The sequence below is a fragment of the Sorex fumeus genome, unplaced genomic scaffold, assembly GCF_029834395.1.
Source record: "Sorex fumeus unplaced genomic scaffold, SorFum_2.1 ptg000014l, whole genome shotgun sequence".
NCBI lineage: Eukaryota > Metazoa > Chordata > Mammalia > Eulipotyphla > Soricidae > Sorex > Sorex fumeus.
In genome coordinates this window covers 20750734-20766402 of record NW_026606071.1, presented here as the reverse complement: position 1 = coordinate 20766402, position 15669 = coordinate 20750734, and the positions used below count along the sequence as shown (strand labels likewise).

Below are 15669 nucleotides of genomic sequence, written 5' to 3'. Positions count from 1 at the left end.
AACTACATAGCACTCAATTGTTTTGATAATTTACTTATGGCCATAGTTCCTAAAAGGTACAAATACAATTGCCCATTCTTAACTTCCTCCATATGTAGTGATTATAGCTTTTAAAGGAACTCCAGAATTTTTATTTCATAAATGATAGAATACACCAAGCAATGCTCAGGAAATACTCCTGGTTATGCACTAGAATTAATCCTGGTGGTCCTTGGGGGACCATTTGGAATGCCAGGATTGAATTTAGGTCAGCTGCATGCAAGGATAGCACCCTACCTACTGTACTACTACTATGGGCCCCCATTTCACTTACCATTTTTATGTTAACATATTTTTGTAAATATTTTATGAATGAATGATACTCTGTTAAACTAAACCAGGAAGAAAACTTAGAAAACATGTCACACATTTTAGAGTTTCAAACTAAAATCACCTTCAGTTCCATCAAGAATGGAGTTATTTAAAATTGTGATTTCTATGACCTATATTCTTTTTGGTAGACCTAAATAATAGAAGACCAGATTGGAGTCAAAAGTGAAAAGCAGCAGCAGGAAATTGAAAAGCTCACTGCTCCACTTGGAAAGGTGTCAATAGCAGTTCATTTTAAAAGCACTAACTAGAATTCACAATTCCAAAACTGTGTCAGAAATTTATGGCAACATTCAGAAGTGAGATAGAATACCTGAGGTTAGAAAAAAGATACCTGTGTGAATAAAGTCTTTAAAACAAGAATTAAAAAAAAAATAGAAAGGAGAAATTATAAATGTCTGGCAAACACTGACTCCTTTATTTTAGAATAGTTTTACTGTTACGTATGTTATGTTCTATCTCAAAAAGAAATAAATTAATACTTACACTTTGCAGTTATTATGCAGCCAGCCAGGGACAATATCATACTGTCTTCTAGAATCTAGGGAACAAAATTGAATTTTAGAGAAATATAAAATGTAAGGTGGCCATATTATATCCTACTAAAGTAAACCAAGATCCTAGTTTTTTTTCCCCCATCTGAAAATTTTTATTATAGGAAAGGGGGAGAGGACTATTTTTTCATCGAGTCTCAACATGGAAAAATAAAAAACTGTGGGAATGTTCCTTTGTTAAAGAAAGCTGAAAGGCAGTCTGTGTCTGGCAATACCATACACCAGAAAAGAAAAGGCAACAGAGGCATTAGTAGACCAACTTGAAAATTTTTGATAGAATGATGGGCTGTCACTTGTCACTTGACATCCGTTGATCTTCAATTTGCTCCAGCAGGCACCGGTAAATTTTCTATTTGTCTCTGTCTCATGCTAGTGTAGCCCAATGGCATCAGCTCGCTCCAGGAACACGAAGAATCTTTGTTCAGGGTTTTGACAAAGAAGTCTGGCCATCTCGTAGGTGGGTGGCCATGCATCCTTTTATGTCCCATGAAATCCAGTCGGTAACAGTCCAGCAGTCGTCTCTAAATTTCATTACGTGTCCGGTCAATCTGATTTTCGATGCCTTGGCAAACGAGACAGCGTCCCTGATTCTTGTGGATCCTAGTTTTTTAAACTGTGAATGATGACCTCATTTTTTAGTTTTGTTCTATTTTGGGGCCATATCTGGTAATGCTCAGGGATTACTCCTGGTTCTGTGCTCAGGAATTACTACTAGCGGTGCTAAGGAGAGCATATTGGATGCCGGGGTTCAAACCTTGATAGACCGCATGCAAGGAATACGCCCTACCCACTGTAATATCGCTCCAGTCCCTGATCCCATTTTTAAAGGGTGCAGCTTTAAATTTTTTTAAATAAATTATTTATTATCTATTCTTTGTATACTCATTTTGTATGCACATATAGATTTATATATGTGTGTGTGTATATATATGTCAGAAATTGTATAAAAATTTCTCAGGTGTAGAGAGGTCTGAAATATAAAAAAAAAATCTAAGAAGGCCTGACCTAGAGTGAATATAAAATCAGGGATCAATGAAAGGGAAAAAAATTTATTATATCTTTGACGTTTTCACTTAAAATATGCATAATGTATACAACTAAATTCTACATTATCTTTTTTGATGTAATAAACATTTATCAGTAATAATACTAGCGCACAAAACAAAAAAAGGTAAATCCTGTATTTACTGTCTTGGCAGAAACAGCAACAAAGCCTCAGAAATAGAAAAGAGCCTGCCACTGTCCTCAAACCCTTCAATTTTTGTTTCAATTTGTGTGCTTCCACAGACCCAGAAAAACACTTCTATCATGTCTATAATGATTTCGTGTGTGGAGTAGAGCAGCAGATTTCTTTAATAAAGAAGTGTGGCAATAATTAGTCTACTCCTAATGAGTCTACTCCTATCCTGTGCCTAGTGTGTCGGAGTTACACACAAGCTGGAAACAGGAGCTATACCACACATAGGCAGTTTAGCTGAGAAAGACCTATTATCTTATGATCAGAGAATTTGGGTTCAAAATTTGCTTATTCACAAAATCTGGAAAAAACCTGAGTGCCCAAGAACAGATGACTGGTTAAAGAAACTTTGGTACATTTACACAATGGAGTACTATGCAGCTGATAGAAAAGATGAAGTCATGAAATTTACATACAAGTGGTACTACATGGAAAGTATCATGCTAAGTGAAATGAGTCAGAAAGAGAAGGACAGACATAGAAAGATTGTGTTCATCTAGGGAATACAAAGTAACAAAATGGAAGACTAACACCCAAAAATAGCCAAGATAAGTACCAGAAGGTTCACTCCATGGCTTGGAGGGGCCATCTGCACATGCTGGGGGAGAAGGCAGCTCAGATAGAGAAGGGAGCACCAAGTAAAGGGTGTTCGAAGGATCCTCCCAGGATGAGAGAAGCATGCTGAAAGTAGACTATAGACGGAACATGATTGCCACTCAATGCCTCTTTTGCAAACCTCAGCACCCAAAAAGAGAGAGAGAACAAAAGGGAATGCCCTGCCACAGAGGCAGGATGGGATGGGGGAGATAGGGGGATGGGAGAGCTACTGGGATCATTGGTGGTGGAGAATGGGCACTGGTGGAGGGATGGGTGCTCGATCACTGTATAACTGAAACCCAAGCACAAAAACTTGTAAGTCTAGAACTGTATCTCATGGTGTCTTACTAATAAAAAAAATTTTTTAAATTGCTTATTCAAATATGAAGTAATATAAAGTCACTTTAAAGAGTTAAATCTTATGAAATTAAACCTTGAATTACATAATGATGCAAAATCTAAACAAAACATCATTGTTGGGATGGCATCTGGTCTAAAGTAAATAAAAAGTTACACTCTATATATGTGTGATTATCTTTTATTGATAAATATTAACTATCACATTACCTGTTGATCGCTAAAGTTCCCTTGTAATAAGGAGTCAATGAAAATATGTTGGCTGAAATTCCTTCCTTTTCGTTCCTTTATGCTTTTCTTTAAAATAGATTCCAGTTGCATAAGGGCTTAGAGAAGGAAAAAATATTTCAAAATATAACCATTTGTAAAGACTAAACATCTTTTAATTAATCAGTTTATTTATTTTGGGGCTTTGGGGTCACACCTAACTCAGGGGTTACTCCTGGCTCTGCACTCAGGAATTACTCCTTATGGTGCTCAGGGGACTGAATATATGGGATGTCAGGGATTGAACCCAGGTTAGCCACATGCAAGGCAAGCACCTACCCATTGTACTATCTATCCAAAGATGAAGCATCTTTTAATATATAATTTTACTAAGTACAGAATAATTTTCAAACATAAGAGAGGTAACGTCAAATCCCCACCTCAAATTTTAAAGGCAAATTTATATATAAACTCTTCTTTCCTCCTTGCCTTTTGGGGGAAAGTAGGGCTTCTAAGCAGTACTCAAGGAGCTCAGGAGCTCTCCTGCAATTCTTGGCCAATTTCAGTGCTCGGATCCAGTGAAATGGTGCTGCTCAGGTTCAATGGTTCTGGTGATCACCACGTCCACACACACTGCAATAATGAGGGCTGAATGCAGTGCAGGGGCTAAACTCGGAGGCCAGTGCATGCCAGGCATGTGTTCCAACCCTTTAAATTATTTACCCAGCTCCTTCTCCTTAATTTTGCTAAATTTAACAAACACTTGTGTATAATTTAAGGAATAACCAAGGAAAAACCCTTCTCACTACCAAGATCAAGACGCAGAACAGGGCTTCCTGAGGTTTTTCACTCCTGTAGTGTTTGCACAGTGGTTACACTTTTAGTTAAGAGACACAAGTTATGGTTGTGGTGTGCTTGCCACAGAATGCTGAGGTGTTCACACAAATGCTCCACATGATTATACTTTCTCCTCACGTGTCCACACATCTTTTTTGATTGTAATGCTCTCTGGAAGTCTCACTCCTTACTGTGGTGCATACAAAAACCACTTGTGGAACAGCAGAGCTGCCAGGATTGTGCATATCAATGGGTTTTGAATTCATGAATAAATGCTTGCAAAGCAGGTGCTCTATGTCACTGCACATTAGCATTACTTTGTGATACCCCCTCTCTCTTTCCTCATGTCTAATCTGTCAGACAATATAAACGTTTCTGGGGCTGGAGAGATGGAACAGCAGGTAGGCGCTTGCCTTGAATGCAGTCTACCTGGATTTGATCCCTGACATCCTATGTGGTCCTCTGAGTACAGCCAGGAGTGATCCCTGAGTACAAAGCCAGGAGTATCCCCTGAACATTTCCGGGTGTGACCCCCAAAAAACAGACAAACAAACCAACCAATATGAGTGTTTCTATCTTCAAAGTACAATATATTTTCCTTTATTTTCATGCTATACTTCCTGTGGCCTGTCACCTATTTTATCATGTTAACTCTCTTACCTGGCAAACCTCTCTTAACTAGCCTATTATTGCTCTGAGTTCTTTTAATCTTCAGAACAGTCTTTTATTTTATTATTAATATGCATGTGTGCTGAGGATTGAAAACAAGTCCTCATAAACACGAAGTATGAGTTCTTCCAGTACACTCCTAGCCCTAACAGCATGTTTGAAAACATAACTCAGCTAAGTTTCTGCTCCAAACCTTCTGTAGTTGTCTTTGTATTTTTTAGTTTTTTGGGCCATACCAGCTGATGCCTAGGAATTGCTCTTAGCGGTGCTCCAGTGACGATATGGGATGTCAGGATTGAATTCAGGTCAGCTGCATGCGAGGCAAGCACCCTACATACTGTACTATGGCTCTGGTCTCTCAAAATCCCATGACTTTCTATCTCATAGTAACAACCTAGTCATATACTGATAGGTAAGTCAGATAAAATCTGAGCCAGACAAATTACTCAATTACTCAGTGGTATGACTGCATGCTTCGCATGTAAGAAAACCAGGTTCTATCCTAGCATCACATGACTTCCTGAGCAACTCTAGGAGCAACTGCCTGGAGCAAATCCCAAGCACAAAGTAAGGAGAAGCCCTGAGTAGCACCAGGTGAAGAGCTAAAACAAACAAATAAAAAAACATGAAATAAAATGAGAAGTGCTTAACACTATAAATTAGAGGTTCCAAACATTTTTTATTAAGCAAATTAAAAATGAATCAAAAAATGAGAATGGGGCTGGATGGGCCAGAGCAATAGGACAGTGAGTAAGGTGCTTGCCTTGCAAGTAGCATACCTAGGTTTGATCCCTGGCATCCCATATGGTACCTGAGAACTGCCAGGAGTAATTCCTGAGTGCAGGACAAAAAGTAACCCTAAGCATTGTCAGGTGTGACCTCGAATCGAAAACAAAAAGAAAAGAATAGAAGCTGGAGAGCTAGTATAGCAGATAGAAACCTTCTGTGAGGCTGATCTGGGCTCAATCTCCAACAACCCATAGAGTCCCCCATTCCCAGTAGGAGTGATACCTAAGCACAGATCCAGAAGTATTCCTGAGCATTGCTGGTGTGGTCCCCTTGCCCCCACAAAGGAGAAAAAAAAAACTACTGTTCAAAATAACAGTATTAAAACATTACAATCATGACACTATAGTCAGAAAATATAGGAGAAAAGGAATATTAGGGGCGATTAACTTAAAATACTATTTTCTATGTATATTTTATATTTTTAATTTAATTATGTTACTTTTTTAATATAGTTCAGGTAATAGGGTTACAATATTATTCAAGGTTATAGTATTGATCAACGGGAGGACAATGACAGTGACATGGTATTGATGTACAAAGTTATGCTCACCTCCAAATTGCCCATTATCCTCACCCTAGATTTTATACTTTTATAGTATTTTTGCCTAATGGTAACAATGTTGTAACTCTTTTTTTACAAATAGATGTTGATATTTGTAATATTTAATCATGTTGATATAGCAATTCCCAAAGATTGTACAATTAGATGATTTCTAATTTTTTTTTTATTTTGTTTTTGGGTCACATACAGGCTGTGCTCAGTGCTTACTCATGGCTCTGTGCTCAGGAGTCACTCCTGGTAGGGCTCTGGGTATGATATGGAATGCCAGGGATTGAACCCAGGTCAGCAGTGTGGAAAGAAAGCATCCTACCTGCTATTATATTGCTCTGGCCCAATTCATGAATATTTTTGTTTAAATTTTTCTTCCTTCAGGCAATTTCATTCATCATTTACAACTCAATATGTGTTTTGCTTTGTGTTTGAGCCATACCCAGTGGTACTCAGTCTCAGTGTTTACTACTGTCTCTGCACTCAAGGATCACTCCTGGCAGGGCTCAGGGCAACATATATGTTGCTAGGGATCAAACGTGGTTTGGTTTCATGCAAGGCAAATACCTTCCCACTGTACTCTCTCTGGTCCCCCTGGGTAAATATTGTTAAGCAGCTTTCCCATATGTATATATGTGTACATATATAAGCATATGTGTGTGTATATATATATATATACACACATATATGAGCATAAGATTATACCCTTATAACTTCTATAAATCTTATAAATCTTGTACCAGTTCAATAATTAACTTATTTTGCAGTCTGTTAAGACTTCTGTTAATACCTTTTTACTAATAATGTGTTTCCTCACTTAAGGAAAATTTCCATTACAGAAAATATAGAATTAAGAAACATGAAACTTACCATCTTCATATTGTTTTTTCCGAGCTGTACTTTTATCAAGTGATCCATCTAGGAAGCCTTTTCCAATCTCAGACCAAACCTAAAAAAATAAGTAATTTTCTGAGTAATACCAAGCAATCTAATAAATGAGGAACTCTTGTCACACCAACAGATCTGATGTCTGAGCTCCTTTTTTTTTTTTTTTGCTTTTTGGGTCACGCCTGGCGATGCACAGGGGTTACTACTGGCTCTGCAGTCAGGAGTTACTCCTGGCGGTGCTCAGGGGACCTTATGGGATGCTGGGAATCGAACCCAGGTCGGCCGTGTACCAGGCAAATGCCCTACCCGCTGTGCTATCTCTTCAGCCCCTGAGCTCCCTTTTAAGAGGCTATATAATCATTTGCGCCAAGACTCTAAGGTCACTATATATACACACTATATGTATTGTTTCTGTTTGGAGGCAACACCTATTAGTCTCACGGTACATATATATTTTAATGATTTAAGACAAAGAAATTTTAAAGTAGCTAATTGTACTGTAAGGTCTAAAGTTCCTTTTCTATTTATCTTTTGGGGGAGGTGCCAGGAATTGGCCCCAGATGAACAGAACTGAAACAGGGTCACCATGGAGGGTTAAGAAAACAAGATAGAAAATAGAGAAAAAAGCACAGGATAAGGGAGCTAAAAAGTCTTGTGGACTGAGCCTGACTCTGTCACATTCCACATTTATTGCCTTTAACCAACAATGATTAGAAGAACTAGGAAGGCATTCTACAAGCTTTTTACTATCTATGCTAATCTAACCAGGCTAAGCTTGTACATATCAAAGGGTCTCTGCACTTCTACCAATGAGGTCAAAAAGTCTCTAAAGAGGGTTTATCACAAGAGATATTTCCTTCTCAAGAAAGAGCAAAGATAAAGCAGTTATGGGACCCCTACCTGGGTCATTGTCACTGGCTTTCTAGGTTAAAAGCTCCCATAAGCATGCCCATCCTGTCTTTCTCCTCAGTCTATCTCATTTTATCCTTTGTTCCCAACAGGAAGTTCTAAGGATCAAAGCCAGGACTCTATCCATGTGAGTTATGCTAGCACTGAGCCAGATCCCTGAGTCAAAGGTACCTTTCTTTATTTGGGGGTGGGGGTAAGGTAGATGCCCATACCCAGCGATGCTCAGGAGTCATACTTGCTAATACTCATTAGACCATATGCTGCTCCATATATACAACCTAGGGCAAGCAGCTTAACCTTTGTACTGTCACTTAGGCCCCAAACATTATTTATTTTAAAAGAAGTACACAGGTGTGATAGATAACGTATCAGTTAGGGCACCCGCCTTGCATTCAGGGAACAGTAGCTTAATCCCTAATACCCCATATGGTGCTCCAAGCCTCATCAGAAAGTGATCCCTGAACAGTGAGCCAGGAGTAAGCCCTTAACACAGTCAAATGTGGCACAAACAAACAAAAAAGGAGTACAAATGAGGAAAAAAGACAGAGTGATATAATCAACTTTGAAATATTTATTATAATGGTGTCAGTGGATAAACAATGTTCACAGGGAACTGTAAAATTTTCCTTCACCTATGATATTGCTAAGCATTGACTGAGATCCAAGAAAACAGAATATGCTTCCAATTATTTCAAAATTGGATAATTAGCCCCCTAAAAGTTTACCTTGTTTATAATTCAACAGTTCACAAAGAATCTAAGGAAATAATTTAGCAGTTGTTAATGAATTTTAATATTTAAAAGTTGTTGAGTTGAATCCTTTCCTCTTAATTTATAAAGATATTTAAATATAAAAAATTAAACTAATTAAAAGTACTATAAAATGTATAGTAAGTTCAAGGAGATGGCTCATGGGGCTAGAGCACATGTATTGCATATGGGAGCTTTGAGTTAGATCACCAGTACCAGATGGTCTGCAGAGCACTGAGTCAGAAATAGTATCCAAGTACCACCACCGATGTGATGCAAACAAAAGTGTTTAATGATTTTTTTTTATATTAGAAATATTCTTTTTTTGGGGGTTTGGTTTGTTTTGCTTTAGGGCCACATTGGCTGGAATTGAACGTGGGTCTCCTGCATGAAAGGCAGGCAAATGACCTACCCGTTGTACTATCACTTCAGCCCTCTGTATTAGGAATACTCTTAAAGTGAAAAAGAAGTCTCCAATCATGGGAATCAGTTCAGGGTTGGCAATGGTATTGTCAACACAAAGGACAGAAATTCTATATTATATATTTGTTTTGTATTTAGTCACCATGAAATTAAAAAGTTGTTCATGATTGGGTTTTTGGGATTATAATGTTTCAACACAGACCCCTTCACCAGTGTCCACTTCCCGCTATGAATACCCTTCCCACCTCCTTTTGCCTCTCATCCCCCAGGAGGCCTCTATGTGAGGTGTGAATTTTCTTTTTTTAATACGTTTTTGCACTGTGGTTTACAATACTGTTGCTGATAGGGTTTAAAACAATATCACCTTTCAGCACCACCTCCTCCTCTGGGTTGAGTTCCCCTCCATCATAGTCATTGCCCCCTCCCTCTCCTAGTCCCCAGCCCCTCCCCCACAAGTGGCATGTTTCCTATTGAATTCCAATTCTCATGTTTTTTGTTTCTATTGCCTTTGGGCATTTGTCATTTCACAATTATGTTTCCTTGGGACTGGAGCGATAGCACAGCGGTAGGGTGTTTGCCTTGCACGCAGCCAACATGGCCAACCCAAGTTCGATTCCTCCGCCCCTCTCGGAGAGCCCTGCAAGCTACCGAGAGTATCTCGCCCACACGACAGAGCCTGGCACGCCACCCGTGATGTATTCGATATGCCAAACACAGTAACAACAAAATCTCCAATGGAGACGTTACTGGGCCCGCTTGAGCAAATCGATGAACAACGGGAGGGCCTTATGTTTCCTTATGTCCAACATGGCCACTTTCCACACGCTCAGGCTGAGCCTCATACATGAGTGAAGTCCCACAGAACCCAGGTAATGCAGAACTTTGTGACCTTGGACTCTGGGCTCAATGGGACCCAGGAGCAGAGATTCTCTCCTGCTCCCCCAGTCTCCAGTGTTGCAGGGGTCACACCCATAAGCCACCTCCTGTAGGTGCCAGATAATCTCCTCATGGGTCACCCTCCAGAGCTCAAAGCTGCTTCTCCCAGAAGCAAGAATAAAAGAGGCCCCTATAAACATACCATCAGATTCCGTGCCAGGCTGTTTTCACTTGGGGCGGCCCAGAGGGGGGCAGGTGAGAACCCTCCCTGGCCCAAGGGACCCAGCCTCAGCAGTCAACCTCCACTACCCAACCACCACCACGCTTCAGGCCACTTTCCACATGCTTGGGCCAAGCCTCACATATGAGTGAACATATTCCTGGACAAATAAGACACTCCCTACCTATTTCCCATAATAACCACAGTATATTTGATTAGGTTCAGACAGTAGGCGACAAATCATAGAGGGGAAATACACACACACACACACACACACACACACACACATATATATATATATATATATATACATATATATATATATATACACCTCTCAGAGAGCCCAGCAAGCTACTGAGAGTATCCTGTCCACATGGCAGAGCCTGGCAAGCTACCTGTGGCATATTTGATATGCCAAAAACGGTAACAATAACGGGTCTCATTCCCCTGACTCTGAAAGAACCTCCGATACAGCAGCGCTGGGAAAGATGAGTAAGGAGAGGCTCCTAAAATCTCAGGGCTGGGGCGAATGGAGACGTTACTGGTGCCTGCTCAAGTAAAGCAATTAACTACGGGATGACAGTGATACAAGTGATATATCCAACATAATTCTGTGTTGTCTCTCTCTGAGTAACTTCACGCAGCATGATACCCTCCAGGTTACTAAAAAATATTTAAGCCCTGAGATACAAAGATTTATTATTTATCTAATTTTATTAAACAGTTTAAAAATTGTTTCTATACTTACTGTGCTATGATTCTTCTGGAAGCAAATGACTTCCTGGTCATCTTCAAATGCACTACCCATTACCATCTGTGTAACAGACCTCATTGCAAAACCAAGCATATGCTGGCAGAGGGGTATATGCTGAGACTCTGGGTAGGAGAGCCATTTATCTAATAATTCTTCTGAAAGCTGAAAGAGAAGAGAAAACCATAATGATTTACTATTTATTCCTCACAGCATCTTTAGGGAGATCTATCTCCTATAGTGCATGGTTCAATACTGTAACTGAAGCAAGCACTCAGGTACTTTTTTTTTTTGCTTTATGGGTCACACCCAGCAATATTCAGGGGTTACTCCTGGCTTTTCACTCATAAATTACTCCTGGCGGTACTTGGGGGACCATATAGGATGCCGGGGATCGAACCCAGGTCGGCCGCGTGCAAGGTAAACGCCTTACCCGCTGTGCTATCACTCCGGCCCCAAGCACTCAGGTTCTTACTTGAGTCATCTGTCAAGCTAACACTGGTTTGACTTACAAAATTACAATAATATTACAATCAGTGGCTCAGGTTCAGATTCTAAGTGTAGAATACAAAACAAAACTGAAGAAGCACTACCAAAATATATGTATGTATATATATATACACACGCACATATGCATATATATATATATATAACAAAAATCAAGAGGCTATAATCTTAGCACCTAATTAAAAATAGTGATAGTGGGGTTGGAGAAACAGTTTATGAGTTGAGCACTTGCCTTGCCCCCAACAGCACATAAAGCTAGGAATAGCCCCTCAGCACCTCTGGGTATGCCCCTCTACCCAAAAAAAATAAAAGAGAAAAGTTAAACTCACAGAATTCAAGTAGAGGTTTATACACACAGTCTTGGAGCAGAGACAAGATGGTCAGGGCAGGAAGAAGTCATTCACAGGATGAGGGATGAGAGGATTAGAGGACAGTACACAGAATTCAGAACTGGACCAAACAAAAAAAAGCCAAAGGGTTATTGTATTAATAGGATGTATATAACTTATTTTGGGTTGACAACTCTATAGAGTATTATTCTTTTAAAAGAAAATCACTGACAGAAAAGAAGAAATTATCTAAGAGTAGTACCCTTTTAACCATGTTCATATTGATTAAACATCTACCTGGGATCTCATAAATTAATGTCTAATACATAAACTAAGTATGTGGTTTTTCCTTTGACATATAAAGTCAAAGAAAATTTCCCACACATTTCAATCTAGGAACCAAATTTCAAAATATTATCATGAAAAGAAATGTAAATATTGGTTAATAATTTTCCACTCTCAGTTGCCTTTGATCAGGCAGGAGGAGAAATGAAATGACAAGAACAAAAAGATGAAAAGCTTGGAAAAAAAGGAGTCTGTGTTAAAATATTAATGATATTGAATCAAGAAAGACTTTTATCAATAAATATTACTATAAAAAACTTTCTATCATTACGTAAATAGAGAACAAAGAGAACTAAACACAATTCCCAGAAATATACCGTCAAATACAAAACAGGGACAATAATGCCAAACTGTACTGAGGACAACCAGGAGCCACTCACAGTGACACTGGGCTAACCAGGTCAGAAAGCTCTGCTATTCTGATCCAGCAGTGCTGCTGGAAGTCACCAGGACAATGCCCAGCAGGGATGGAGGTAGGGGACAAACAGGGCTATGGAATAAACAAGTGACATCATAGTTCTAGTCCTCATCAGCTCTAGTCTCATAAGATTCTTACTGACAATTCTTAAACAGAATACAAAGGAAGGTACTAAATGAAGATTGTTTTAAAAGGGCAACTTTACTGCTTTCTGGAGGACAATGGCGTGTGGAGGGGTGTGACTTAGGGATCCAAGCAGTTAGTTTGAGAGGGCAAGACAAACAGCCCAGAGAATACTGAGACACAAAGCAGGAAAGATAACAATGAAAGGATGGAAATCTGCTGAGCAAGTCTCCTGATCATCTTTTAAATAATGGTTCAACTAGAAATGAGAAGTGGGAAGAAACTAATCATTACCCATCCGTGGGTGGGTGGGGGGGGGGGGGTTGGTTGTTTTTGTATTTTTTAGGTTTTTGTGTGTTTTTTTTTAATTTTAAATTTGTTTGTTTGATTTTGGTCCTGAATCACATCTGGCAATGCTCAAAGCTTACTTCTGACTCTGTACTCAGGAAATACTCCCAACAGTGCTTGGGATGCCAGGGACTAAACCTGGGTAAGTCACATACAGAGGAAGCACACTAGTTTGAGTATTTTCTCATAGGCCCCTACAGTTTTTTTTTTTGAGAAGCAAAACAGCAAAAAGAGAAATCAATGCACAGTTTTCATTTCATTTCATTTCATCATCCTGTTAATCGTCGATTGCCTCGAGCAGGCCCCAGTAACGTCTCTTTCATCCTAGCCCTAGATTATATTCACGGCTCTTTAGGAGAATGAGACCCATCATTGTTACTGGTATTTGGCATATTTGGTAGGCCACGGGGAGTTTGCCAGACTCTGCCCTGTGGGCAGGCTACATTCGATAGCCTGCAAGTTTGTCCAAAGTAGGAATGAGATAATAAGATGTCATAAAAAGATGTCTTGATAAGATGTCGCGGCCGCGCGGTTCCGGGAGCTGGATTTTATAGTCTCTGAGTCTTGGCCGCTGATGGGATTACACGGCGCCAGGGGGCCAGGTGGTGGGTGTGACCCCCGCCTACTGGAATTTGGAGGATCTGGGTGGAAGATGCTCGACTCCAAATCGAGTAGGCTTGGAGGTCTCGGCCCCGGAACCCGCGTGGCTTTGTCCCTCTGCCAGTACCTTCAGGTGTGCGGAGAGTGGTCTCAGCATGGTGGTGGCTGGTCCTGGAGGTCTCCGGCTGCCGTAGCCCTGGTCGGGGCGGGGAGGAAAGCTCAACCCGCTCCCCTCCAAGGGACTCCGGGAAGGAACACCCAGGCGCGGGGGCAGAGACTGCACTTTTCTCGTCCGGGATCTGGATTTTATAGTCTCTGAGTCTTGGCCGCTGATGGGATTACACGGCGCCAGGGGGCCAGGTGGTGGGTGTGACCCCCGCCTACTGGAATTTGGAGGATCTGGGTGGAAGATGCTCGACTCCAAATCGAGTAGGCTTGGAGGTCTCGGCCCCGGAACCCGCATGGCTTTGTCCCTCTGCCAGTACCTTCAGGTGTGCGGAGAGTGGTCTCAGCATGGTGGTGGCTGGTCCTGGAGGTCTCCGGCTGCCGTAGCCCTGGTCGGGGCGGGGAGGAAAGCTCAACCCGCTCCCCTCCAAGGGACTCCGGGAAGGAACACCCAGGCGCGGGGGCAGAGACTGCACTTTTCTCGTCCGGGATCTGGATTTTATAGTCTCTGAGTCTTGGCCGCTGATGGGATTACACGGCGCCAGGGGGCCAGGTGGTGGGTGTGACCCCCGCCTACTGGAATTTGGAGGATCTGGGTGGAAGACTGGCCAAGACTCAGAGACTATAAAATCCAGATCCCGGACGAGAAAAGTGCAGTCTCTGCCCCCGCGCCTGGGTGTTCCTTCCCGGAGTCCCTTGGAGGGGAGCGGGTTGAGCTTTCCTCCCCGCCCTGACCAGGGCTACGGCAGCCGGAGACCTCCAGGACCAGCCACCACCATGCTGAGACCACTCTCCGCACACCTGAAGGTACTGGCAGAGGGACAAGCCACGCGGGTTCCGGGGCCGAGACCTCCAAGCCTACTCGATTTGGAGTCGAGCATCTTCCACCCAGATCCTCCAAATTCCAGTAGGCGGGGGTCACACCCACCACCTGGCCCCCTGGCGCCGTGTAATCCCATCAGCGGCCAAGACTCAGAGACTATAAAATCCAGATCCCGGACGAGAAAAGTGCAGTCTCTGCCCCCGCGCCTGGGTGTTCCTTCCCGGAGTCCCTTGAAGGGGAGCGGGTTGAGCTTTCCTCCCCGCCCCGACCAGGGCTACGGCAGCCGGAGACCTCCAGGACCAGCCACCACCATGCTGAGACCACTCTCCGCACACCTGAAGGTACTGGCAGAGGGACAAAGCCACGCGGGTTCCGGGGCCGAGACCTCCAAGCCTACTCGATTTGGAGTCGAGCATCTTCCACCCAGATCCTCCAAATTCCAGTAGGCGGGGGTCACACCCACCACCTGGCCCCCTGGCGCCGTGTAATCCCATCAGCGGCCAAGACTCAGAGACTATAAAATCCAGATCCCGGACGAGAAAAGTGCAGTCTCTGCCCCCGCGCCTGGGTGTTCCTTCCCGGAGTCCCTTGGAGGGGAGCGGGTTGAGCTTTCCTCCCCGCCCCGACCAGGGCTACGGCAGCCGGAGACCTCCAGGACCAGCCACCACCATGCTGAGACCACTCTCCGCACACCTGAAGGTACTGGCAGAGGGACAAAGCCACGCGGGTTCCAGGGCCGAGACCTCCAAGCCTACTCGATTTGGAGTCGAGCATCTTCCACCCAGATCCTCCAAATTCCAGTAGGCGGGGGTCACACCCACCACCTGGCCCCCTGGCGCCGTGTAATCCCATCAGCGGCCAAGACTCAGAGACTATAAAATCCAGATCCCGGACGAGAAAAGTGCAGTCTCTGCCCCCGCGCCTGGGTGTTCCTTCCCGGAGTCCCTTGGAGGGGAGCGGGTTGAGCTTTCCTCCCCGCCCCGACCAGGGCTACGGCAGCCGGAGACCTCCAGGACCAGCCACCACCAT

The 15669-nt window shown here is 42.5% G+C and overlaps 1 protein-coding gene across 2 annotated transcripts in view; it reads right to left on the bottom strand.

Moving 5' to 3' along the window:
- LOC130021121 (cytochrome P450 20A1) overlaps nucleotides 1–15669 on the bottom strand; it is a 44619-nt gene that overhangs the window by 14951 nt on the left and 13999 nt on the right. Inside the window, exons 1-5 of one of the 2 annotated variants that reach the window (XM_056111944.1) lie at nucleotides 11819–11910; nucleotides 10980–11147; nucleotides 7037–7115; nucleotides 3325–3440; nucleotides 856–910 (exon numbers count right to left, since the gene is read on the bottom strand). In XM_056111944.1, coding sequence (XP_055967919.1) covers nucleotides 856–910; nucleotides 3325–3440; nucleotides 7037–7115; nucleotides 10980–11078 — 349 coding nt within the window. In that variant the 5' untranslated portion in view covers nucleotides 11079–11147; nucleotides 11819–11910. Of the gene's footprint in view, nucleotides 1–855; nucleotides 911–3324; nucleotides 3441–7036; nucleotides 7116–10979; nucleotides 11148–11818; nucleotides 11911–15669 lie in introns of those variants that run through there. The other variant, XM_056111943.1, reaches the window with a different exon arrangement.